At 42.3% G+C, this 23,284-nt stretch overlaps 1 protein-coding gene and 1 pseudogene across 7 annotated transcripts in view; both read left to right on the forward strand.

Moving 5' to 3' along the window:
• Slc9b2 (solute carrier family 9, subfamily B (NHA2, cation proton antiporter 2), member 2) overlaps nucleotides 1-23,284 on the forward strand; it is a 55,689-nt gene that overhangs the window by 5,005 nt on the left and 27,400 nt on the right. For 4 of the 7 annotated variants that reach the window (XM_013505379.1, XM_013505377.1, XM_013505378.1 and 1 more), the window contains exons 2-3: nucleotides 15,305-15,438; nucleotides 16,081-16,264. In XM_013505379.1, the coding sequence (XP_013360833.1) occupies nucleotides 15,349-15,438; nucleotides 16,081-16,264 (274 nt within the window). In that variant the 5' untranslated portion in view covers nucleotides 15,305-15,348. Of the gene's footprint in view, nucleotides 1-25; nucleotides 463-819; nucleotides 1,196-15,304; nucleotides 15,439-16,080; nucleotides 16,265-23,284 lie in introns of those variants that run through there. The other 3 variants (XM_005406236.2, XM_005406234.2, XM_005406235.2) reach the window with 3 other exon arrangements.
• Nucleotides 17,424-21,969, forward strand: LOC102027875 (annotated as a pseudogene).

Below are 23,284 nucleotides of genomic sequence, written 5' to 3' on the forward strand. Positions count from 1 at the left end.
GAACACACCCACACAGACACACATCACATACACTCACACACTCACACCTTGGAGGGTAAATAGGAAGGGAAGGAAGCCGCAAACAGGGAAGTGAGAACTGTGGAAAAGAATCCCTTCCCTGGGGGAGGATTAAAATCCAAAACCGAGGGAACGTGCTGAAGAAGGCATAAAAGTTGTACCAAGACTATCGGCCATCTGTCACCCGATCAGCACCCTCGTGAGCAGCACGCGTGGGAAGATAGGGCTCACAGGCCGAGACACAGGCGGCGCGGCAGCCTGGGGACACAGACGCCGCCACTACCACTCCTCGACAACCCGGGCGCGCTGGCACGGCGGGGACCGACCCGATCCGACTCGACCCAACCCGGGCGCCGAGCTGCGGGCTCCGCATCCACGCGGCCGGGTCCCCGGCGTGTGAGGGTCTGGGTCCAGGGCTCCCTGAGGTCGGCGAGGGCGCCGCCGGTGAGTGACAAGGAGGCCGGGTCGCCGGGCCTCGCATGGGCCTTGGGGGCGGCTCCGGAGGCGGCGGGCGCCGTGTGCGCACGCGTGGGTGCGTGTGCGCGCGCGTGTGCGTAGTGGCACGCGCGGCGTGTATGAATGTGCGCGCGTGGGTGTGGGTGTGTGCATGGATGCGCGCTGCGGGGCTGCTGCTGTCCTTGCGCGCCTCCGCCCCCTTCTCACCGCGGCCCGTGCGGGGGCTCCGGGCTGCCCCGGAGGCGCTGGGGCTCCGCCGGGCTTGGGGCCTCCGGAGCGCGCTGCTGCTGCTGCCGGGTTCTCCCTGCAGTTCGGTTTCCCACCGTCAGGAGCGAAATCTCAGTGTCATCACCCGTGCATCTGCTCTGTGGCGAGCAGGCCTGGACACAGGAGGTGCGCGTGCGAGTTCCATGCGTATGGTTTCTGCCTTAAAGGAAGACGGAGCCGAGCGGATCACAATCAGCGTCCACCGCGCGGGCAACTCGGGGCTCGGGCTCCCGCCGCGCCTCTCCCCAGGAGGCTGCCAGTCTCGGCGTTTCCAGGCCTGAAAGCCTGCAGGATGCCAACCCCGCTGACTTCGTGCCAGGACTTCTCAGATCCTCCGCGCAAGGCACTGTAGGAGTGGAGCAGAGTTGAGGACTTCACCCCCAGCGGCGTTCCTCACTTCCCTTCGGCTAAGATTGGGACTCAGAAAGTAGGTGACTTGGATAGGGTCTCCAAGGTAAGGTCAGCCGGAGGCGACTTCCTGCTGATTTCAGCTGGGTCCCACGGGCAGGGAAGGCCCAGGAGGAGCCAGTGTCAGGCTTCAGAACTGTGATGCGCGAGACTCGATCTCTGAAACCCCTCCCTCCACACGTTACAGTGTGAAGCAGGTCTTCAGCTCATAAAATGTGCAGAAACTTCCTGTAACAAAAGGTTCTCAGATATCTGCTTCATGATCAGCTAGGCATTAGCTCTGTGGAGAAGGTGTGTTCTGTTGATTCTGTCGGTACACAAACCTCACTGGTAGAATGAGTTTTTCCTCTGGAGGAAAAGGACTCACATCTTTCTCACACAAAGCCTGGAGGCAGGGTGTGGGAAGTGGGGCTCCCTGTGTGGGCTTCCTGTGTGTAGTGAGGGCGAATTCTCTGCCATCCTTTGGCTCAGGTGTTAAGAAACCACAATTATGTTAAGCTCCAGATTCATTTTAATAATCCTATAAAGGTAGCGAGTATGTCTCGTCAACATAAAAGCCTTACCTTTTAAATTTTTTATCTTATGGAAGAAAACAAAATTTCAGAACAAAATAATAGAAGAGAAATAGTGAATACGTTGTGTATTGCTATCTTCAAAATAGTTACTAAGAGTACAAGATAAGGCATGAAAAATTCTCCGAACAGTATTAGCACAAACCTTTCTTATCAGTGAACTAAGAAACTAATAGTATAACTATCTTGTATTTTTTCCCTTTTCCCTTCCTTCTTTTCCCCGTCCCCCTTCCCCCACCCCAGTTCCTCTTTCTTTTTAAACAGTTTCTTCCCATTTCACAATGTCTGTGGTATATTTTGGTCCTTATTTACTCTTTCAGTTTCTCACGATACAGTGTTTACACACGTGAGTCTGATTTACTTCACTTAGGAGTATGGTCTCAAGTTGCAACCCTTTATCTATATGTCTCATGTTTATGTTTCTTTGTGGCTGAGTGGTAGCCCACTGTATAGAAATAGCACATCTTTTTTATCCACTCCCCAGCAGATGGGCATTTGGGTTGTTTCCAAGATTTAGCTCTTACAAATTATGCTGCTATAAATATGAATGTACATATATCTCCGTGGTATGATGTTTTTAATTCTTCCAGGAATGTACCTAGAGAGGAATAGCTGGTTTGAAAGGGACCTCTAATCCTAGTTTTTTGAGGAGTCTCCACACTCATTTCCACAGTGGTTGCACCAGTCTGCACTTCCACTAACAGTGGAGAAGGGTTCCTTTTTCGCCACAGCCCCTCCAGCATTTGTTATCAGTTGATTTCTTGATGATAGCCATTCTTTCCAGGGTGAGTTGGAATCCCAGTGTTGTTTTATTTTGCATCTCTTGAATGACCAGTGATACTGAACATTTTTTCATATATTTATTTGCTATCTGTATTTCTTCATCTGAGAAGTGTGTATTCATCTCAGATGCCCATGTTTGGATTGGGTCTTTGAATTTGAGGGGTCTGATTTTTTCCAATTCTTTATATGTTCTAGATATAAGTCCTTTGTCCGAGGGACAACTGGCTAAAATTTTTTCTCACTCTGTGGGTTGTCTTTTCACTTGTGATTTCTTTTGTTGTGCAAAAGCTTTTCTTTCTTTCTTTGTCTTTTTGAGACAGGGTTTCACTATGCAGTTCAGGCTGCCCTTGAGCTCACTTTGTAGCCCAGGCTGGTCTCAAACTCACAATGATCCTCCTGCCTCAGTCTCCCGAGTGCTGGGATTACAGGCGTGCACCACCACTCCCAGCACTGCAAAAGCTTTTTTTAACAAGGTGAGATCCCAGTTGTTGATCCTTTGAAGTATTTCCCATGTGGTCTGGGTTTTGTTCATGAAGTCTCTGCCTACATCTATGTCTTCAAGATTTCTACATATTTTCTCTTCCAGTAGATTTAGTGTTTCTGTGTTAATATTTAGATATTTTTAAAAATTATTATTGGCACATATTGGCAGTACATAACATTTACATTCATCATGTGTAGTCGGTACATGTACATGATACATTTTAATTCTTTTTATGTCTCCATCTTCTCCCTTTTCTCCGTCTCTTGGTCCCCTTCCCATTTCTAAAGATCTACATATCTTTTTCTATTATCCATCTTTTATTTTGCTCATTAAATTATTTATACTTTGAATTGCTTATGTAAGAGAAATCATTCATATTTAAACTTTTGTGTCTGATTTATTTCATTTAACATTATTTTCTTGAATTGCATCCATTTTCCTACACATGACTGTTCATGGCAGAGTTGTATAACATTTTGTAAAATACTACATTCTTGTTACCCATTCATCTTTTGATGGACATATAGGCCACTTCCCAGGTTTACCTACTATGAATTGTGCTGCTATAAGCATGGGTGTGCATGTATCACGTGATATGTGTATTTACTCTTTCAGGAAGATACCTAGCTAACTCGAATAGAATATCTCATTTTAGCTTTTTGAGGAATTTCCATACTGATTTCCATGGTGGTTGCACTAGTTTACATTCCCACCATCAATGCTAGGTTCCTTCCCTGCAGCCTTGTTAGTATTTAATATTATTTGATTTCTTGATGACAGGCACTCATTCTTGAGTAAGATGGAATCTCAGAACTGGGTGGGATAGCGCACATCTGTAATCCCAGCCCTTGGTGGCCTGAGGCAGGAGGATCACTGAGTTCAAGGCCAGGCTGAACTGCATAGAGAAACCTTGTCTCAAAAAGACCAAAAAAAAAAAGATGGAATCTCAGTGTTGTCTTAATCTGCATTTCTCTAATGGCCAAAGATGTTGAGCGTTTTTTTCATGTATTTATTGGCCATTTGTACTTCTGAGAAGTATCTGTTCATTTCAGTTGCCCATTATTTATCAGATCTTTTATTTGGGGAGATCTAATTTTTTTGAGTTCTTTATTAATTCTAGATATTAGCCCTCTGTCTGAGGAGTAGCCAGCAAATTTTTCCCCTTCTGTAGGTTTTTCTTTACTCTGTTGCGTTTTTCCTTTGTTGGACAGGAGCTTTTCAATTTAACATGATCCCATTTGTTGATTCTTGATGCTATTTCTTGTGCAATTGGGGTTCTGTCCAGAAAGTCCTTGCCTACACTTATGTACTTGAGAGTTTTACCTATTTTATCCTCCAGCAGATTGTTTCTGTTTTAATTTTTAGATTTTTGATCCACTTTGATTTTCAGTTTTATATATGGTGAGAGATACTGGTGTAGATTCAGTCTTCTGCATGTGGATAGCCAATTTTCCCATCGTCATTTGCTGAAGATGCTGCCTTTTCTCCGGTGCATGTTTTTGGCCCCTTTCTCAAAGATCAGTTTTGGCATCCTCTGTCCTGTCCCACTGATCCTCATGTCTGTTTTTGTGCTAGTATCATGCTATTCTTCTTATGGTAGCTTTGTAATATAACTGGAAATTCTGGATTGTGATACTTCCTGCTTTGCTCTTTAATTATATCATCTCTGAGCTTGCCCAGCATCTTACTGATCTGTTGTTTATTCCTTCTTTTATCACTTCACATAATTCAAGTGTTTGATGTTTTGTTTTTCTCCCCATCAGTGCCCCACAGATCAGCTTTGGGGAGTTGGGAGTTTTTGGAGGCAATTTTATTGTCTTGTGTTATCATGTTTCTATTGGTGTGTATGTATGTGTGCGTGCACATGTGCAAATGTGCATGTGTGTGCTTTGAGAGTTGATTAAGATAAAAAGACTTTGTTACTAGTATGCAGATCTCTTTAGTTAGTTTTTGCTTTCTTGTTATATGCTGTGGGCATGGCTCACTGTAGTCCCAAGATCCAACCACCTCTGTTAATTTGGAGAAGAGAAGGTGCAGTGTAGTTGCCCCATCACCCAGCAATATTGGAACCCACCAGATATGGGAGAGAGATAGTAAGTCACTACTATGTCCTATTTTGTTTCCAGCTCAGTTTTTTGTGTTTGAGTGCTGAGTCCTTCCCTGCCTGCTGAGTCCTGCTAGCATGATTGGTCAATAGTACTCATCCTAGGGCCATATTCACTCCAGCCACTCCCAGTGTCTGTGTTCCTCTGTGTGCCCCAAGTCATGACTTTCTCTACCTAGCTTTATGGCCTGTGGGTTTGTGAGATGCTCTTCTTGCTCCAGAGGCTCCTCTTGCTCCAGAGGCTCCTCTTGCTCCAGAGACCCCTCTGTCCATATACCCCAGGCTGTGGCAATCATCCAAGCTGAGGTGTATCCCTGCTCATGTTGGTAAATAGGGGAAAGCAAACAGACACCTGAGCTTTCTGCTGGATGTAGGCAGCAGGGAGTGGGAGAGTGAAGCTACTTGCTGAACTTAATGCCAGCACTTTCAGATCCAGCCCCTTCTGAAAACCACACTTGACCATCCTGGCTTCTCATCACAGAGGGCACAGCCTCTGCATCCTTCCTGGTCTGAGCTTAAACTTCTCAGGGAGTCTATCTCTACCCTGTACCCTCTCTGTGACTGTCTCTTGTGGCCTTCTCCTTCCCAGTCCCTGTGGTAGGGTGACCCAGAAACCCTGAACTATGGTTGTTCTGGCTTCTGGTTCCTATAGTAGCTCATTTGTAAACAATTAATCCCTTCACCAAATGGCTGCACTCTCAAATGTGACTGGCGCTGCACTGGATTTCTTCTCCATTCTACCCTTCCATGTGGATGCAGTTACTTTCAGAGTAAAGCCCCATGCTATTTTTGCAGTCTATAATATCCATGGGGCTTGCACACCTAGTCTGTTGCTTCTGCGTGTGGCTGGTGACCCTCTGAGCTTTCTTGTGCCTGCAGATACAGGAGCTTCTCCCAGGGAGCCAGGGTTAGTGTTCTTGACTGCTCTGTTCATTTCTTTGCATTGTGTTCAGTTTCTCCATTTTCTCTGTAGTTTCTTGTTTTCCTGTCAGCTTGTTCTTGATGGCTGGGGATCAACTTCTTTTTTCTTCACTCATTTTCCAGGTGTCTGGATTCCAGGTCCCAGAGAGGCTATATTTTGCTGCCAGTCTCTACTCTGCCATTTTTTCTCAGCTCTCTTCATGTTCTTTATATGGGAAGTAAAGCCAGGGCATTAAATCTGGAGCCACAGTGATTTGACCATCTTCAGGTGGGCTAGACCCTCTCTGAGAGCCCATACCCCACAGTGTCTGTTACCTGCCTGGCCCCTGAAGGCCTTTGTTACTCATAGACTAGAGCTCTGAAGTATCTTGCTCTACAAATACAGTATATAACATTTCTTCATTTAAAAATATTTACTGATAGCAGGTATGATGGCACACTCCTATAATCCCAGCAATGGGGAGGCTGAGCCAGAAGGATCACCATGAGTTTGAGACCATCCTTGGCTCTGTAGTGAGTTCAAAGCCAGCCTGAACTAAATAGCAAGGCTGTCTCTCAAAAATCCAAAACAAGCCAGGTGTGATGTCGCAGACCTGTAATCCCAGCCCTTGGAAGGCTGAGACAGGAGGATTGCTGTGAGTTTGAGACCAGCCTGGGCTACCTAGCAAGTTTAAGGCCAGATTGAGCTGTATAGCAAGACCCAGTCTCAAAAATCTAAACTAACAAAATTACAAAACAGAAAAGCCATTTACAGAATACTTTAATAAAAGATTCTCTAATGTCTGGTTCATGACCAACTATTAGTCCTGTTATTCTTGGTCAGTACAAAAAACTCCACTGGTAGGACATTTTTCCTCTGGGAGAAAAAGACTCAAATGTCTTTATCTAAAACCTGGAGACCTGAGGCAGAAGGATTGCCACGAGTTCTAGGCCAGCCTCAGCTACGAAGTGAGTTCAAAGCCAGCCTGAACTTCATAGCAAGACCGTGTCTCAAAAAGACAAAAAAAAAAAATTTAAAATTTAAAATTTAAAAAAAACAAACCTGGAGACATGTGGGTGTTAGCGGTGCTCCCCGGGTGAGTACCAGTATAGTGTGCAGGTATTCTCAGTGTTCTGTGGTCCTATGTCACAGTTGCTAGGAAACCACAACTGTGATAAGCTCTAGAATGGTTTGAATAACTTATAAAGCTATGCAGTATGTCTTGTCAGCAGAAAAGCTCTATTGTCTTTTAAATATCCCTTCTTTTCTTTATTCTAAGTCTTATATGAAGTTTGCATTTACCAGAAGCCCTAGGTCTCTTCACTCTAGTGCAGGCCTGGCTCCTAATAAAAGGAAGGTTAAGGAGTGGCGTGGTGCCTCTCCCAGGATTCTCATGTGTTTGACACTGTCTTGAGATTTGGAGAACACAGCAAGACCCCTGTGCCCCACACAAGCTTGTCCACTTTGCATAAGTGCCTCCCCAAGCTGTTGTGACCACAAGGCCAAGGCTCGAGGGTGGACGCAGCGTCTTCCTCTATTGCCTCATCTTGTGCATTGGTACATTCCAGTTACTCCACCTGGTGGAGTTCCTGCACCAGCCTTCCTTTCCACATGGCATCCTTTGCCCATGTGGTTTCTCTGCCTGAAATGCTCATCTCTTCAACATTCAACTCCAGGGTCATGTGACCACCGTCCTCCCCCTCCCCCCAGCCTAGCAGACAGCTCTCTCCCTGCTCTGTTTGTTCCCACGCTGCTTTCATCAGCACTGAGTTCCCACAAGACAACATGAGCAGCTGGAAGAGGTAAACCCAAATCCCAGCGGGTGCACACTGTGAAACCTTATTCTCACCGTGTGAGGTCCAGGCAAGTGTTCACCTGAGGGCCAGGATCCCAAACTCCGCTTATATATGGCATTGACATCCCAAGACCGTGGAGCCCCTGATGGAGGAGCAATAGAAATAGCACGCATTGTCTGTGCCCAAACCGGTGGCCAGACCTCAGCCACATCCACACCGACCCACAGGGGAGACAGGGGACACTGCCAGAGCCAGGGCAGCAAAGGAAACTGGTTTAGTGACAGACTAGTCTTAATCCCTCCCTGAACACACGGACACTGCATCTTCCTCATCTTTGTACCTTGGTGCCTCACACACCATAGAAGCCCAGGGTTCCGGCTCCTGTGCCTGCCACAGGAGCTCAGTGCACCCCGTCAGGTTGCCTGGAGTTGATCATTGCTGCCTCGATTGTGGATGCACTGTGGGAGACTCCTCTCTTCCAAGTCCCTGAGACAAGGCCCAGAATGGAGCAAGAGTGAAGGAGATGTTTGTTAAAGGAATGAATAAATTAGTAAGTGAGTCCTCAGAGAAAATAAAAAGGAGTTTGTGTGGAGTTAGGAAATGCTGACTGAGAAGATGACTTTCAAATTTGATTTTGAATGACTACTAGAATTTTACAAAAAGAAAAAGCAACAAGTGGAAGGCCAGGCAGGAGCGGTAGTCGTGTTTGGTTGTTGTAGTTTTGTTTATTTCATAAGTAGCAATTTAGAAAATAGTCAAGTGTTTATAAGCCCAACTTTTTCCCACTAGTATTCAAATAGCATAATCACTCCAGGGCTAAAGGAGAGGAAACCTATAATCTTACAATCCCTATAATTGCTATTGATGTAAAAGCTGGCACTGATTTGTAGCTTCTAAAATGTTTTTCTGGAAGCTTTTGAGAAATGTCAACACAGAGGCAGTGTTGTGAACGTTTCTCCCCTAGGGAGCCTTGGCGCTGGGTCAGAAGCCAGGGAGCCCGCCGCAGACCTTCCTCATCCTGCTCCTCCCCTGGCCCTCGGAGCTGGCGCTGGATGACAGTCACCTGTTGCCCTGGTTAGGATGCTTTGGCTGCCTGAACAGGATATTAGGCCCAGTCCCTTCGAATATACACATTCTTAAGATGCAATACAAATGTATGTATCAGTTCCCCGAGATGAATGTAATGATTATATGTGACAAACATATACTACTAAAATTAAACAGGAAAACAAATGTACAAATTTACTTTCTCACGCGAGACATCTGGGAGTAACCAGGTCCAGGGCTTACTCGGGAGCCCAGGGACAGATGTCAAGGCTCTAGGATGCTTTCTGTGATTAGCTAATCTTGAATTTTCCTTTGTGGATGAGTGTTGGCTGCTAGACCTCCAAGAAATACAGTTCCCATACAAACCCCAGCTCCCCAGCCCCACACATGGGGTGTAAGGACACAAGAAGGAGAAGTTTGCTTCTTGTCTTTCTATCACTTATGAGGCAGGAAAGTCTAACCCACTGGAACCCAGTAGCCTTGCTAAAAATTCTGTTGGCAAAAAAAAAAAAAAAATCATCATTCTCAGCCCCAAACCAACAAGGAACGATATTATGGAGATTGGTCTAGCCAGTGCTGATTTTATCCTTTGAGCTGAGGAAGGGGCCTGCCATCATCCACCCCTGAGGAAATGGTTGAGCTAGGCAGAAAGTCATATCTCCCACGGTCAAGGAGCTTCAGTCCCTGAGATCTTCATTTCAGCATACCTAAAAGTAATACTGTAATCTTTAATAAATACTTTTGCTCTTTATGAGAAGAAAGAAAGAGAGGAAAAAAACATTTGGCTTCTTACTTGGGATAATTTCCTTGTTTTCATCTTATTACATAGTGTTTTCCTTCCTGGGAGTCAACCCAGTCATCTGATAATTAACAAAATAGCACAGCAGTTGTTTTCCTTCAGTAATTTGGGCACCCACAGTGACACACCGACACTTTTGAGGTAAGGTCATTCTCAGGAGGGAAATATTCCTCATCACAGGGGAAGTCTAAGCCCTCTTTGGCCTGATCTGAATCCCTCAATGCCAGGCAGGGCTTCTTTTGAAGGATAAGCGTTAGATCAGAGTTGATAAAGCAGTCCTGAAACTGGAATGTTTGTTCCACAGAAACAGGCTATGAGCCCAAGAACCGTTGCATCCAGCACACAAGCAGGTGAAGAGCAAAGGCAGGAGACTGTGGCTTGTGTCATCATTACAGAATATTTGAAGAACAGTCATGGTGATGCTCTTTTCAGTGCATGAGCCTAGCTGGTGGATGCTTCACCAATATCTTAATCTGTCCTGCTGCTGTTACCAAGTACCCCAAAGTGGGTAACCTAGAAATGTAGCAATAGAAGTGTGTTTCTTTCATTTCTGGAGGCTGCTGATCCCAGGGCAAGGGTGCCTGTGCCTTGGTGCCTGGTGAGGGCTTACTCTCTGACTGCAGAAGTGGAAGAAGGAATGAACCATGCTATCCATGAAGGCAGACTGTTCATGACTTAACCACCCCAAACCCCCATGCTATTCCTGGGAGGTCAAGTTCCAACATCTGAAGTTGGGAAGGAACATACATTCATGGATAGCAAGCAATGTATGCATATTCTCAGTAGGTTACCCCGTTAAATGTTGGCCTGCCCATACCCCAGGCAATAACAGAGAACAGTAACAGAGACAGTAAAGACTATGAATGTCTTTAATTGATAATAATGAGTGTATTTTACTTGACCAAGAGCCTATGAACATTTGTAAGTTGATAGACCTTTTATTTCCTCTGAACTACTTCAGAAAGCACGTTAAACCATTAGATTGGTAGAATGAACTGAAATAGAGAAGGGTGATTTAACACAGCTCTCTGTGTGGAGGACTGTTTATAGAAGTGGTTTCCAAGGCATGGGTCCCTTGCCAGGGGACGAGGGTGAATGGGCACAGATCCTGTAGCTCTGCCTCTCTTCGTCCCACTTGTTGAATTTACAGATAAAGCTTCAATTGGTGGAAACTTTTTGGGTTAAAAGTGTTTGAAAACTTCTGTAGAAGATTCTAGGAAGTTTCCCCATCTTCTTTGAAGGCCACAAAAAGAAAATAAAAATGATCTTAAATTGTGGAAAGTGGAATTATGTTATCCAAAATAAAATCACTACATCCATCTAGGAACAATATCATTACCAAGGAAATCTGTATCACTTTCTTTTCTCTAAAGCTAAGAATTGCACAGATTGTCTTTTTAAATATATTTAATTTTTTTATTTTAAAGAGTAAAAGAAGGATAACACATAATAATGGGGGATGCTTACCAAATTACAGTGGTAGGAAATTATCAATGGTTATTGTTTTACATATTGTTATCTACAAGATAGTTTCTCAGGAAAACAAATAGACAAATAACAGTGAGTTACAGACAAAAGAGGTAGGAGATTACCAATAGTTTTTGTACTATACTTTGGTATCTTCAAGTGGCTTCTAAAGAAAATAAATAGAGCTATACATGAGTGACCTATTGAATAATCATTAACTATTCTCAATTAAATGTATTTAAAATTGCAAAAGAACGTCTTATAAAAATCTCAATGATACAGAAATACAGAAAAGAAAAATGAAAACTCTTACCACTCAAATTCCACTTCCCTGTTAAGAGGCTTAACAGAAAATTTGATCGAATTCATGTTATTGGCTGGATTTATGATTTCTATAAACTTACCATTTAAAGTAAAACTGGGGATTTAGCTCAGCAGCACAGCGCCTGTCTAACACAGCACCTGCCTGGCATGCGCAAGGTCGTGAGTTCAATTCCCGGTACCAGGCAAAAAAACAACAACAAAAAAAAGTAAAACTGAAGATAACACAAAGTAGAAAATAAAATTATTGATATTTGCTTTTGGAATATGTTTTCAAAGTTGCAATTGAATATGGATACAGACAAGTGAGATTTTTAAACAAAAATAGCAGAGACTGTAAAAGCATAATACACTGATTGGGTGGAAATCTCATTTCACAACTGTTTATATGGTTCTCCTCTTAAGCATGACTGATATTGGCTATGTTTTCTGAGAAAAGCTATTTAGCTTCTGTGGGCTGTAGCTGGCTTGTTTTTTCTTTTTTGTTTTTATTGCTACTAAGTGCTGAGCTATATGTCCAGCCCTTTTTTATTTTGGGACAGGGTCTGGCTGAGCTGCCCAAACTGGCCTCAAGCTTGCATTCCTCCTGCGTCAGCCTGCTAAGTATCTGGGATTAGAGGAGTGTGGCGCAGCCAGCTTAGTTTTCTCATGTGAATGTTAAAGGGACAGGACTTTCTAATTTACACAAGTGTTCTCAAATTTTACTGCTCCATTGACCTGTGATTCTTGGTTACATGGAAACCATCCATTTTCTCTGTATTTCTACCACATTTCAATCAGCCCTAGCAGCTTTCTTGAACCTTCTCTGGGCCCAAGGAAAAAGTTTATGTTTGGATTTTAAAAACTTCCATGAAAACAGGGAAAACTCAGGATGGCATTTAATTAGCAGCATTGAAAAATCACGCATTGTACTTAATTTTTGTGAATAACTGACACCTATTTTATTGACTGCCAAATTTTTTACTTTAACATTTCCTGTAAAGAAAATCTGTATATTGTATCATATATTTTCATTTCTTTTAAAACAGAAAATGTTCCCATTTGTTACATTCAGCTATGAAGTCTCCCCCGAGGTCTCCTGTACTAATGGTTTCATTTCCAGTGCAGCAGTGTTCAGAGGCACAGCCTGGCTAGGTGGCAGGACCAGCGGGCGCTCAAGGGTTAATCCACTGGGGAGCTCCTCGCTGGATGGGCAAGAAGTATGTGGGCCTCAGGTGTTGTCTCTCTCCCTCTCCCTTCTCCCTCCCGCTTCCCTCACCTTTCCCCCTCCCCCAACCTCATCCTCCCCGACTCTCTTCCCCTCTCCCTCCCTCCCTCTGTCTGTCCCTCGCTCTCTGGCTCTTTCCATCTCCCTGTGCTTCCTGCCTGCCAGGAAGTGAGCAGCTTTCCCTCACCACGCCCTTCCGCCCTCATGTTTCTCCCTCACCACAGCCCTAAAAGCAGTGAGGCCCCTACTATGGACTGGAATCTCTGAAACTTTTATGGTTTCCTCCTTTCAGTTCTTTGTCAGGTATGTTGTCCCAGTGACACACAGCTGGTCCACATATGTCATATCTTGTCTGTTGATTGGCTTGAAGATTCAGAACCACCTTTCTTCTTGTCTGTTATCCTTCAGGTCCAGCACAAGTGTGGATGTTGTAACTGAGGGTTCATTTGGTGACAAGTGACGTGAAACCATCTCACACCAGCTTCATAAAAGGGAGTTCATTTGCTCACCTTACAGAAAATAGTTGCTGCCACATGTGACAACAGTATGGTCATAAATTTCGAGTTATTTTGTTCTCACATTTTATATTTCGTATAGAGTTAAAATCAAAACTGACAGCTGTGTGAGATCTCGCTCTGGTTAACATTGTGTTTTGTAAGGAAGTAGTGGTCATATAACGTCATGGAATTCTTTGACATCTTAAACACAAACCTCTTGCACTTTTTGTTAAACTAAGTAAATGATTTCTTGAGGAAGGGGATCTTGTCTAATTCATCTTTGACTTTGTGGCCTAGCATAATGTCTGCACATATTAACCATGGATTCATTTTTCTCTTATAATTTTTATTCGATTATTCAAATTTGCAGGGTTTTTCTTTTACCTGTACCGTAATGTTCATTGCCCCAGTGAGACGAGGGATGAATTTGGGTACTAGCCAAAAGAAAACATGAGAACAGTGGCTTAAACAATTGCATCCTTGTCCAGCAGTGGAGGACTGCTGCAGCTGCTCCAAGGTGTTCCCGGAGACCAGTCCTCCTGTCTGAGCCCTCCCCTGTCCTGAGTATAGAATTTCCATTCTCATGGTTGAAAGGTGGCTGCTGCTCCTCCAGGCACTGTATCTGCCTTCCAGGAAGGAGAGAGGGAAATGCTGGAGGGCAAAGAAAGAAGAGTACGCTCTTTCAAAGGCCTTGCTAGGGACTCCCACCTACATCTCATACAGAACTGTGTCAAATGGCCCCCACAAGCTGCAGCAGTGGCCAGGGATTGGAGTATTTGGCTTCTCATCCTCTACAGCACAGGAATCAAGGGAGGAGGGGTTAATATGGGCATTTATTGAGTGAACCTGTAGTCTGCCTTACACCTTCTTGGTATAAGTTTCTCTCTCCTGGTATACTGTAAGTCTATGGAATATAGAGGGCATGTTTTAGCAACCTAAAAATTGCCCATAACGACCCCTAGCAAGAGACTACCATAGCACCTACCACAGGACCTAAGATACTGTGGGTATTCGTCAGTGGTGTTATTTTTTTAACACTATTTAGAAATAAGAACCAGGAAGGAGTTAGTGATGCTGGTTTCTCTGAAAATGATGGAGTCTAGAGGTTTCCCTTCAGTGACTCATTCCTCACATCAGCTTTGGAAAGTTCCCTGGAGCCTTGCTGCTCCAGAGGACAGTTAGGTAGTGAGATTGCTCAGATGTTTCAGAGTATGACTCAAAAAACAGGGTGGGAAAGAAAGTAAAAAATGATTCATCAATGAGGATTTTTTCAAGACAAGTGAAAAGGTAAGATGAATATAATATGAAGTGTGATCACAAAATACAGTGAATGCTTAAATTTTTAAAAAATTTGTTATAGTAAAAGACATACTGCTATGAACCCCCCTCAAAATCCTCTCCTTGCTTCAAACACATATATCCCATGGTACTTACTACTTTCTGCAGCAGCTCTGGAGTCCTCTTTCCTATGTGTCTTTAGTTGCACTGTCCTGCCTCCTTCAGTGTCTTGAACTGATTCAAAACAGTTTACCTTTCTTGGTCATTTTGACTTTGGGGAAGAGCCAGAAGCCACACAGTGTCAGGTCCAAATTGGATGAGAACACAATATAAGGTTTTTATTTGAATGAAATTGCTGTGAATGTAAATTGTAATCTGCTTCAGAAAGTAACAAGAGGGCTGGGGATATAGCTCAGCAGCACAGCACCTGCCTGGCAAGGTCCTGAGTTCAATTCCAAGTACCCACAAAAAAAAAAAAAAAAAAAAAATAGCAAGAATGTTGCAGTGTGTTCAAAGTGAGGGGGATTAATGGAAATATGTCTTTTACTATAATAAATTTTAAAAATTTAAACATTCACCATGTTTTTTAATCACACCACAATTGTGGAATAAAACAGTTAATAATAAAGTATTTTAAATATTAGAATTCTTTTTCATTTATTTATTGGTTTTCTGAAACATGATCTTGCTGTGTAGTTCAGGTGGGCCTTTACCTCACTATGTAGCCCAGGCTGGACTCCAACTTGTGGCAACCCTCCTGCCTCAGCCTCCAGAGTCCTGGAGTTACAGAGATGTGCCACTACACCTGACTCAGAGTTCTGAGGGAAGAAAAAAGCACAATTTTCTTCCAAAGATTTTCAGGTTATGGCTCTATCTTTATTGTTTCTTCTTCAAAACAGATCCCGCTGCACTTCCTGTATTGTCTTCTTTGTAATCACAAGTCATGGGGGACGAAGTTAAACCCGTGCCATGTGAAGATTTGGAACCATCCAAAGAGATGAACTGCACAGCCGCTGGGCATCAGGGAGCACAGGTAAAAGCTGGGGTGAAATGCCCCAAATAGCCACTCCTTTACTATCATTTCCCACGCTTAACAGCTGTGCTGTCTTCCTCTCAACTAACAGTTCTCCCCACTCTTCAGCCCCTAGCTCAGGACCTCCAGCTCTTCCACCCAAGGCTGCCAGCACCTTCTTACCTAAGGCTGACAGAACGGAGAGCCTGTGAGCTGGGTGGTGTTCCCGGCCTAATCCCTAGGATGCTCTGAGTTTCTTCCCTCTTCCTGTTGCTTCTATTCAAGAAGAGGGATGAATGTGAATTGGCTTTGAACACAGAGTTATGTTTTCCTGAGCCACTTTGGTTATGTACTGGCTATTATGCTGAGTTCTCTGTTAACTATGTCAATTCTTAAACCCAGTACAGTGCTGCAAAACTGATGTTATGTTTATTGTATGGGACTCCAGCATTTCTAATTCTAAAGTTGTGATTAGGTTGGTGCTAAATACTACAAATGCAGTTGTTGTTCCAAGCACTTGCTGATTTGTTAGGAATGAAAGTTGTAGGTTCCTTATAAAGTGTGATCTAGTAATAGCAACTTGCTTTGTCACATGATGAACCAGCAACTGTACTGATGCATAGAAGACCAACAGTTCTAAGATTTTTTTTACAATTCCTTTAGTTACAGGAGACATTCATGAACCCCAGAGGCGTAGATGGAAGGGAACCCACTGAAGGGAGTAACCTGTTGAACAGCCATGAAGAAAAGCTACAGGAAGCTCCACCTGACTCAAACTGTCTGCAAAGACTGAGACAGGCCCTGGCCTGCCCTCCTCGTGGCTTACTGAACAGAAGCGTCACAAACGGTAGGTGACCAGGAAGGATGGGCGCAGGACAGGATCTTTCAGATGTGCAGTGAGATTCCAAAATCATATTGTTCAGAGGACAAGAGGAATTTTACTTCTCCCTCACATCAAAACAACTGGGTGAACAGACACTGTGTAGGGGAGCTGCGCCACGCTGCCACTCAAGGGCCAGCTAACAGGGTCCCAGCGTCCTCACCGGAGGCTTGCATGATGACCGTGAGAAGGGGCGGAATAGAAGCCAAGGGGCTGTGGCTTCTGTATACCTGAGTACATCTGCAGAATTACTTAAGGGCTGTGGTGAAAAAATGTCTGAGAAGTCACTTACATACATGTTAGCTGCTATTACTGTTTAATTCAACTAATATTTTAGTGAAGAGGGCTCAGTTTCTATCTCAAAATGATCCTATCATTTCACAAGTAAAGACCTTGGTTTGCAGCTCAACTTACTGCCATAGGGCTGCCATTTTTTAAAAACACTTTCAAGATTTGAGGGGGGGAATTTTATCTCAGCTCTGTTTTGAATATTTTACTATTGGGTTATATCTTTCTTTAGGGAATAGATTTGGCTTTGGAAGGCACCCAAAGATTATTGTGTTATAAATTAGATGAATAAATGGATGTTCATGCGTAATGATGCCTTTTTGTTCAAAAAGGAAGAGTCTGTGTGTGTTGTGTTTGTGTTATGTATTAGCTATGTTAAAAAATCTGTTCATACTTTTAGAAATTATTACAGTAGAAGCCACATTGCCATTGGTTCTTCTCAGAATACTTCCCCTTGCTTCCAATACATGTACCCATCGATCTTGCCACTGTCTGGACAGTTCTCGATATCCTCCTTCGTGAGTGGCTTTCGTTGCACCGTCATAGCTGCCTCAGTGTCATGAATTAATTTAAAATGTTTACCTTTCCTGGTCATTCTGACTGTGGGGAAGAGCCGGAAGTCACACAGTTCCAGACCTGGTAAATAAGGTGGAAGAGGGCACACCACGATGTTTTTACAAGCCTGCCTTTCTGTTGGGTGGCACTTGGCAGCAGCGTTCACCATATGCTTTACCACACCTCATAAACAAACTCGCGAAAGAGGACCTCAGAGCTGCTTCAGAAAGTGGCACGCACAATGGGATAGTGTGTTCAAAGCCAAGGGGGTACGTTGAGGGGGATGAATGCCCGTATGTCTTTTATTGTAATACATTTTTAATTGAACCACTCATTGTATATTTTGATCATCCCCTATATGTTAAGGAATGGGGAATATGGTAGAAAAAAGGACAAGGGATTTGAAAATTGTCTATAAAGACAATTCAAAAATTGTGTTGAGAAATGATATCATTGGAATAAATATACAGTCTCTCCTATGTGCTATTACTGAAAAATGAGGCACAATTCTTCACCGCTAAACTGCAGCTAGGAACTCTAGAAAATGTTTTTATCATTTCCATCTGAGACAATAAAAGCCAAGTACAATATGTTATACTTTACACCCTGAACGTGTTTTTAGTGAAATCGAGTAAGATTCTGAACTAGCATGGAAGAAAATTTCAAACTTTATTTAGTACATGCAGTGATAACCTGGTTCCAGAATATACACCAGATGATTAGGACCACAGATAATTTAATACCTTGTCTGTACTTTTTATTATTTTTTAACTGTTACCTTTTAAAATATGGCACATTTCTAGTCAAAATATTTCTAATAAGACAGACATAAAGGGTAAAAATGAATGATATGCTAAATACAATAAGACAGCTAAAATACAATAAGACATGAGGTTCAATCAACAGTCCTGTCACCTCAACCAGTAATAATATCTGAAAACAATATATGAAGCCTATTTAAATGTACTGTGGATCTATCAAAACAGTGATCAAAAACCAAAACAAATACAAGTAGGAAAGATAAACAAACACACAAGCTGGCTTTCCCCCTGGAGGTTTCTACCGTGAAACTGATTTTGAGAATATCGGAGCACACAAAAGGCGAGCTATCACCTGCCTGGGGTGAGAACATAAAAGGAAAAGTGCTGCAGTCCTCAAGCCCTGAGTCCTGGCCCCGGGGGTGGTGGGAAGCTGAACATGAACCTGCTCTGCAGGGAGGCCTGCAGCTAAACCTGCCTGTCTCTGTTGTGGGGAGTCTCCACTAAAAGTCAGTAAGTTTATCCTGATTTTTACTCTCAATTCACACAAAAAAAACTCCATCCCAGTGTGTATCTCCAGGGGTCCTGGGCTGTAAACTTGTAAGCACATGGTAGAGACAAACGCAGACCCTACCTGGAAAACTCACATTCAACCTAAGTTTGAACTTTATCACATTCAAACCAACAGATAAAGGTAAAGGGAGAGCTCATTGTTACAAAAAAAGAAAAAAATTTAAAACACACACAAAAGAAACAAAAATAGAGATTTTATAATTTTGCATTAGTATAAAATAGACCATAAAGCATTTTTATATATGTAAAGAAGTTAAAGAGGAAAGAACAAATAGGAATTCAAAAGAAATAGCTGTTAAAAATTTACAGATCTGAATAAGAACCTATAGGACAATAATTAAAATTTAAAACTCAATTGACAGAGTAGACAGCAGAAGAAGTGAAAATAAAATTGATAAACTGGCAAGTAGAGCTGAAGAGATTTCCCAGAATGCAGTACCCAAAAATGTGAAATGTGAACACTAGGCTTAGCAACTTGGAAATAGAGTGGCTGTCCAACCTTCTTAAAATAAGAAAGAAGTCTTTGAAGAAACACGGGCAGAACTCCAAAACTGGTTTTAAAAACATAAATCCTAAGCAAACCAAAAAGACTCACATAAATACACTCTAAAATTGCAGATCCAGTACAGAAGATTGTAACATCAGCCAAAGAAACAAAATTCTGTAAAAGGGTCAAATCAGACTTTACAACAATAGGGCTGGGGATTTAGCTCAGCGGCACAGCGCCTGCCTGGCAAGCGCAAGGTCATGAGTTCGATTCCCGGTACTGGGAAAAAAAAAAAAAAAAGACTTTACAACAATAAAAGCCAGAAGACCAATGAATAATAGTTTCAATGAAGTTAGAGAAAATAATCCTTAACCAGCCATTTGAGGTAAATCTAATATGTGCCTACAAAAACTTCTTTCAAGATAAAGACTCATTTCAGACAACAAAGAAACAATTTAGTAGCAAAGGTCCTCATGAGAAATGTCGTGAGTTCTGACAGAACGTTTCTATAGCTCACAGTAACTCATGAGCAATGGCAGATAGGGAACTGTGTCTGTGGAGGCATAATTGTTCTAGTATATTCATATTTTGCATTAAGCAATAACAAGAAAAGGAAAGGTGTATAGAAAACAAACAAAAAAGTTTGGATGTATACTGTTTTGCAATCAAGCAGAAGCCTTCTTGCATGGCGACTTTTTAAAACTGAGCTCTCCATTGAGGTGCTTGTTTTCAGACTTTAGTAGCTGGTGTAGGTGCATCAAGAGCTCTTGAATGTCCCACAGCACTGAGCTTCCTAGTACAGCTACTCACGTGGCTGAAACAGCAGACATTACAAAGAAAAAAAACTGCCAACAATCTTCCCTCTGTTCTTTTTTTTTTTTTTTTTTTTTTTTGATAGATGGAGAAGGCTGTAATGTGGGTCCATTTTGGATGGGGTTGCTCTGTATTTAAGGTTGATGTTTGCATGAATCTGCATCTGAAGTAGGAAGTCTGCAAAGAACAATTTGAGTGAGAGACAGAGGTCAGCAGAGATTCAGCTGTGCTGTTACTGTTACTAGCTTGTGTTTATTTTTACTGGTGCTTTGGTTGTAAGGTTTGAGTTTTGCAGGGTTTGCCACAACAGTCTTTCCCACGAGCTTTTCTGTTTTGAGTATATCATTTTGTAAGACAAATTTACAAAGTAGTGAATCATTTGAAAAACATTTCACATTCTGACAAAAATAGGTTTACTAACGGAAATCGTTCTTGCATCAAGTTAATTGTCCTAGGTGAAAGGTTTGAGATGCCATACTGAATGATGATTTTTTGAAAAGGTGAGTATGGGTGGCCCATGTTACTGGAAGATGCAGCAAGAAGCCTAGTCTTTGGCGTAGCCTGGCCCCTACCCCCTGGCGCCTACCCCCTCCCCAGTGGAGGTCCGGCTGCTTTCCTTGCCCGAGGGCTCCTTCCTGGATGCCCTGAGTGGGTCTGAGCTCCCCAGTGGCCTGGGCCCTGGAGAAGAATCATCGCTGAGCCTAGGCCCAGGGTTATGGGAACAGGTTCTGTGTGGAATAAGAGAGATATGTTGTGAAAGAATAGCTGTGAATTGACAAAGACTCCATCAGATCAGATCTGGATGGTAGTACAAGTGAACATTCAGGTGAATGGATGGATCAGGATTCAGTTCAGATCAGTTCAGTGTAGATTTGAAGTTGAATCTCTTGATTCAGGAGATTATAGTCTCAGTGAAGGACAAGAACTCAGGTGAAGATGGTGAAGTATATCTAGTTACTGTGTGTCAGGCAGGGGAAGGTGATGCAGACTTATTTGAGGAAGATCCTGAAATTTCCTTACTGACAGTTGAAAGTGTACTTCATGCAGCGAAATGAATCCTCCCCTTCCATCACACTGTAGCAGATGATGGGCCCTTCATGAGGACTGGCTTCCGGGAGATAAAGGGAAAGATACAGAGGAAACTCCTGAGAAAGCTAAATTAGAACATTTAACACAAGTGGATGAGGGCTTGAATGTGCCTGATGGCCCAAAAATTGCAGTAGATGACTCCAGAGAGTCATGTGTTGATGAAAATAATAACAAAGTCGCACAAGCCTCCCACAAGGCAGTGAGGACTGTTCTCAGCCATGAACTTCCAGTAACATTCCTAACAGCAGCCAAGAAGATGTTAGAGTTTGAGAAGGAAGAAACACAACACAAAGAAGAAAGTTGTGGAATCTAGTTATCCCCTTAATGCTGTTGAATCTTGTGTGATTTGCCAAGGTCAACCTAAAAATGGTTGCATTGTTCATGACAAAACAGGACCTCTTATGTCGTGTTTCACGTGTGCAAAGAATCTAAAGAAAAGAAATAAGCCCTGCCCAGTATACTAACAACCAACTCAAATGATTGTGCTAACTTATTTCAACTAGCGGACGTATCCGTAGAAGTATATATTTTAAATATCTAGCTATGTAAGCCTAAACACAGATTTTATGAACATATATCAAAGCAAGAAATATGTCAGACATTTAAATGTAACTTATTTAGTAGCTTTTGTATAAGGAGAAAATGTGGAAAGACTTAATATTTAAAATGTAGATACTCTGAAACACCAATCCTTAGTTTCTCTGCTCTTTCATAAGTTCTTATTTATATTTGGTGCTATGTTATATAGGTAAAAATGTACCACTTGTTATAATTAATCTTCAGTGAAATAGAGAAAATAACCAGAATTGTAATAATAATTGAGATTAAGGGGCTGGGGATTTAGCTCAGCGGCACAGCGCCTGCCTGGCAAGCGCAAAGTCATGAGTTCAATTCCCGGTGCCAGAAACGAACAACAAAAAAAAAAGAAAAACAGATTAAAATGACAACAATGCAATAAAAGTTATTCTGTGTTCAGCTCTGCAAATTGGGTCTCATTTCACATGCTTATGGATTACTAATATAATCATGATTGTCTCAATTTTTAGGTTTTTGCATATGTATATTATTTATTGATTTACAAATAAATGATTTATTGAAAGTTTAGCCAGTTGTGGTGGCACACACCTGTAATCTCAGCACTCAGGAGGCTGAAGCAAAAGGATTGTTGCAAGTTCGAGAACCAGCATGGGCTACAAATTGAGCCAAAGGCCAGCCTAAACTGCATAGTGAGACCCTGTCTCAAAAAGACAAAAAAAAAAAAAAAAAAATTAAAGTTTAAAAAAGCAAAAATAAAAAGTTAAGTATGTGGATAATTTTAAGAAAACATTCGCTGTAAAAAAGAAGTAAAGATAGTGTTTACCTGAAGGGATCCAAAGAGGTCCCCCTAAAGAAGAGACGGAGTCTGAAAGACAATCAACAGAGACAACCTACAGATGGGATGAGCTCTTAGCCAGCTGCTCGTCAGGCGGAGGATTAATATCTAGAATATATAAAGAACAAAATATTCGCCACTACCCCCAATGAATAATCCAGTCAACAAATTGGCAAATGAGTTGAATAGACACTTCTCAAAAGAAGTATAAATGACCATAAATGCATGCAAAAAAATGTCCTACATCTTTAGCCATTAGAGAAATGCAAAGCAAAAGCACACCAAGATTCCATCTCATCCCCGTCAGAAGGGTGAGAATTATCAAGAACACAAAAAACAGTAAATGCTGGTGAGGATGTAGGGAAAAAGAAACCCTCCTGGACTGCTCATGGGAATATAAACTATCATTATGGGAATGAGTAGGGAGATTCCTCAAAAGACTAAAAATAAAAATTCCACTTGACCCAGCTATACTACTTCTTGATATATTCCTGAAAGAATTTAAAACAGCACACTAGCGATGCATGCATACCCATGTTTGGAGAAGATAATTCACAATATCTAAGCTGTGGAAATAACCTAGATGCCCATCAACAGATGAACGGGTAAATAAAATGTGTTATACATACACAATGGGGTGTTATTCAGCCATAAAGAAGAATGACATCAAATCATTTACAGGAAAATGGATGGACCTAGAGACTATCATGTTAAGTGAATAAGCCAGTCTTAGTTAAACAGCTCATGTTTTCTCTTATGTGAGCAATATAAATAAATAAATTAATTAATTAATTAATTAAAAGATAATACGAAACTAGAAAGTAGACTTTTGGAAGTGGTAAGGGGACTAGGGGGAGAGGGGAGAAAAGAAAGAAGGAAGAAATGGAGATAAAAACTAATCAAAATATGTTGTAGACGTGTACCAGTATATCAAAATGAATCCTGTTATTCTGTATCACTAATATGCACCAGTTTAAAAAAAGGAGATGGGAACATCAACCTGGCCCACGCAGGTTCCTGAGGTGTCATTGCAGAAAAGCATTTCCGGACCC

The sequence above is a fragment of the Chinchilla lanigera genome, unplaced genomic scaffold (assembly GCF_000276665.1).
Source record: "Chinchilla lanigera isolate Chin_1 unplaced genomic scaffold, ChiLan1.0 scaffold00095, whole genome shotgun sequence".
NCBI lineage: Eukaryota > Metazoa > Chordata > Mammalia > Rodentia > Chinchillidae > Chinchilla > Chinchilla lanigera.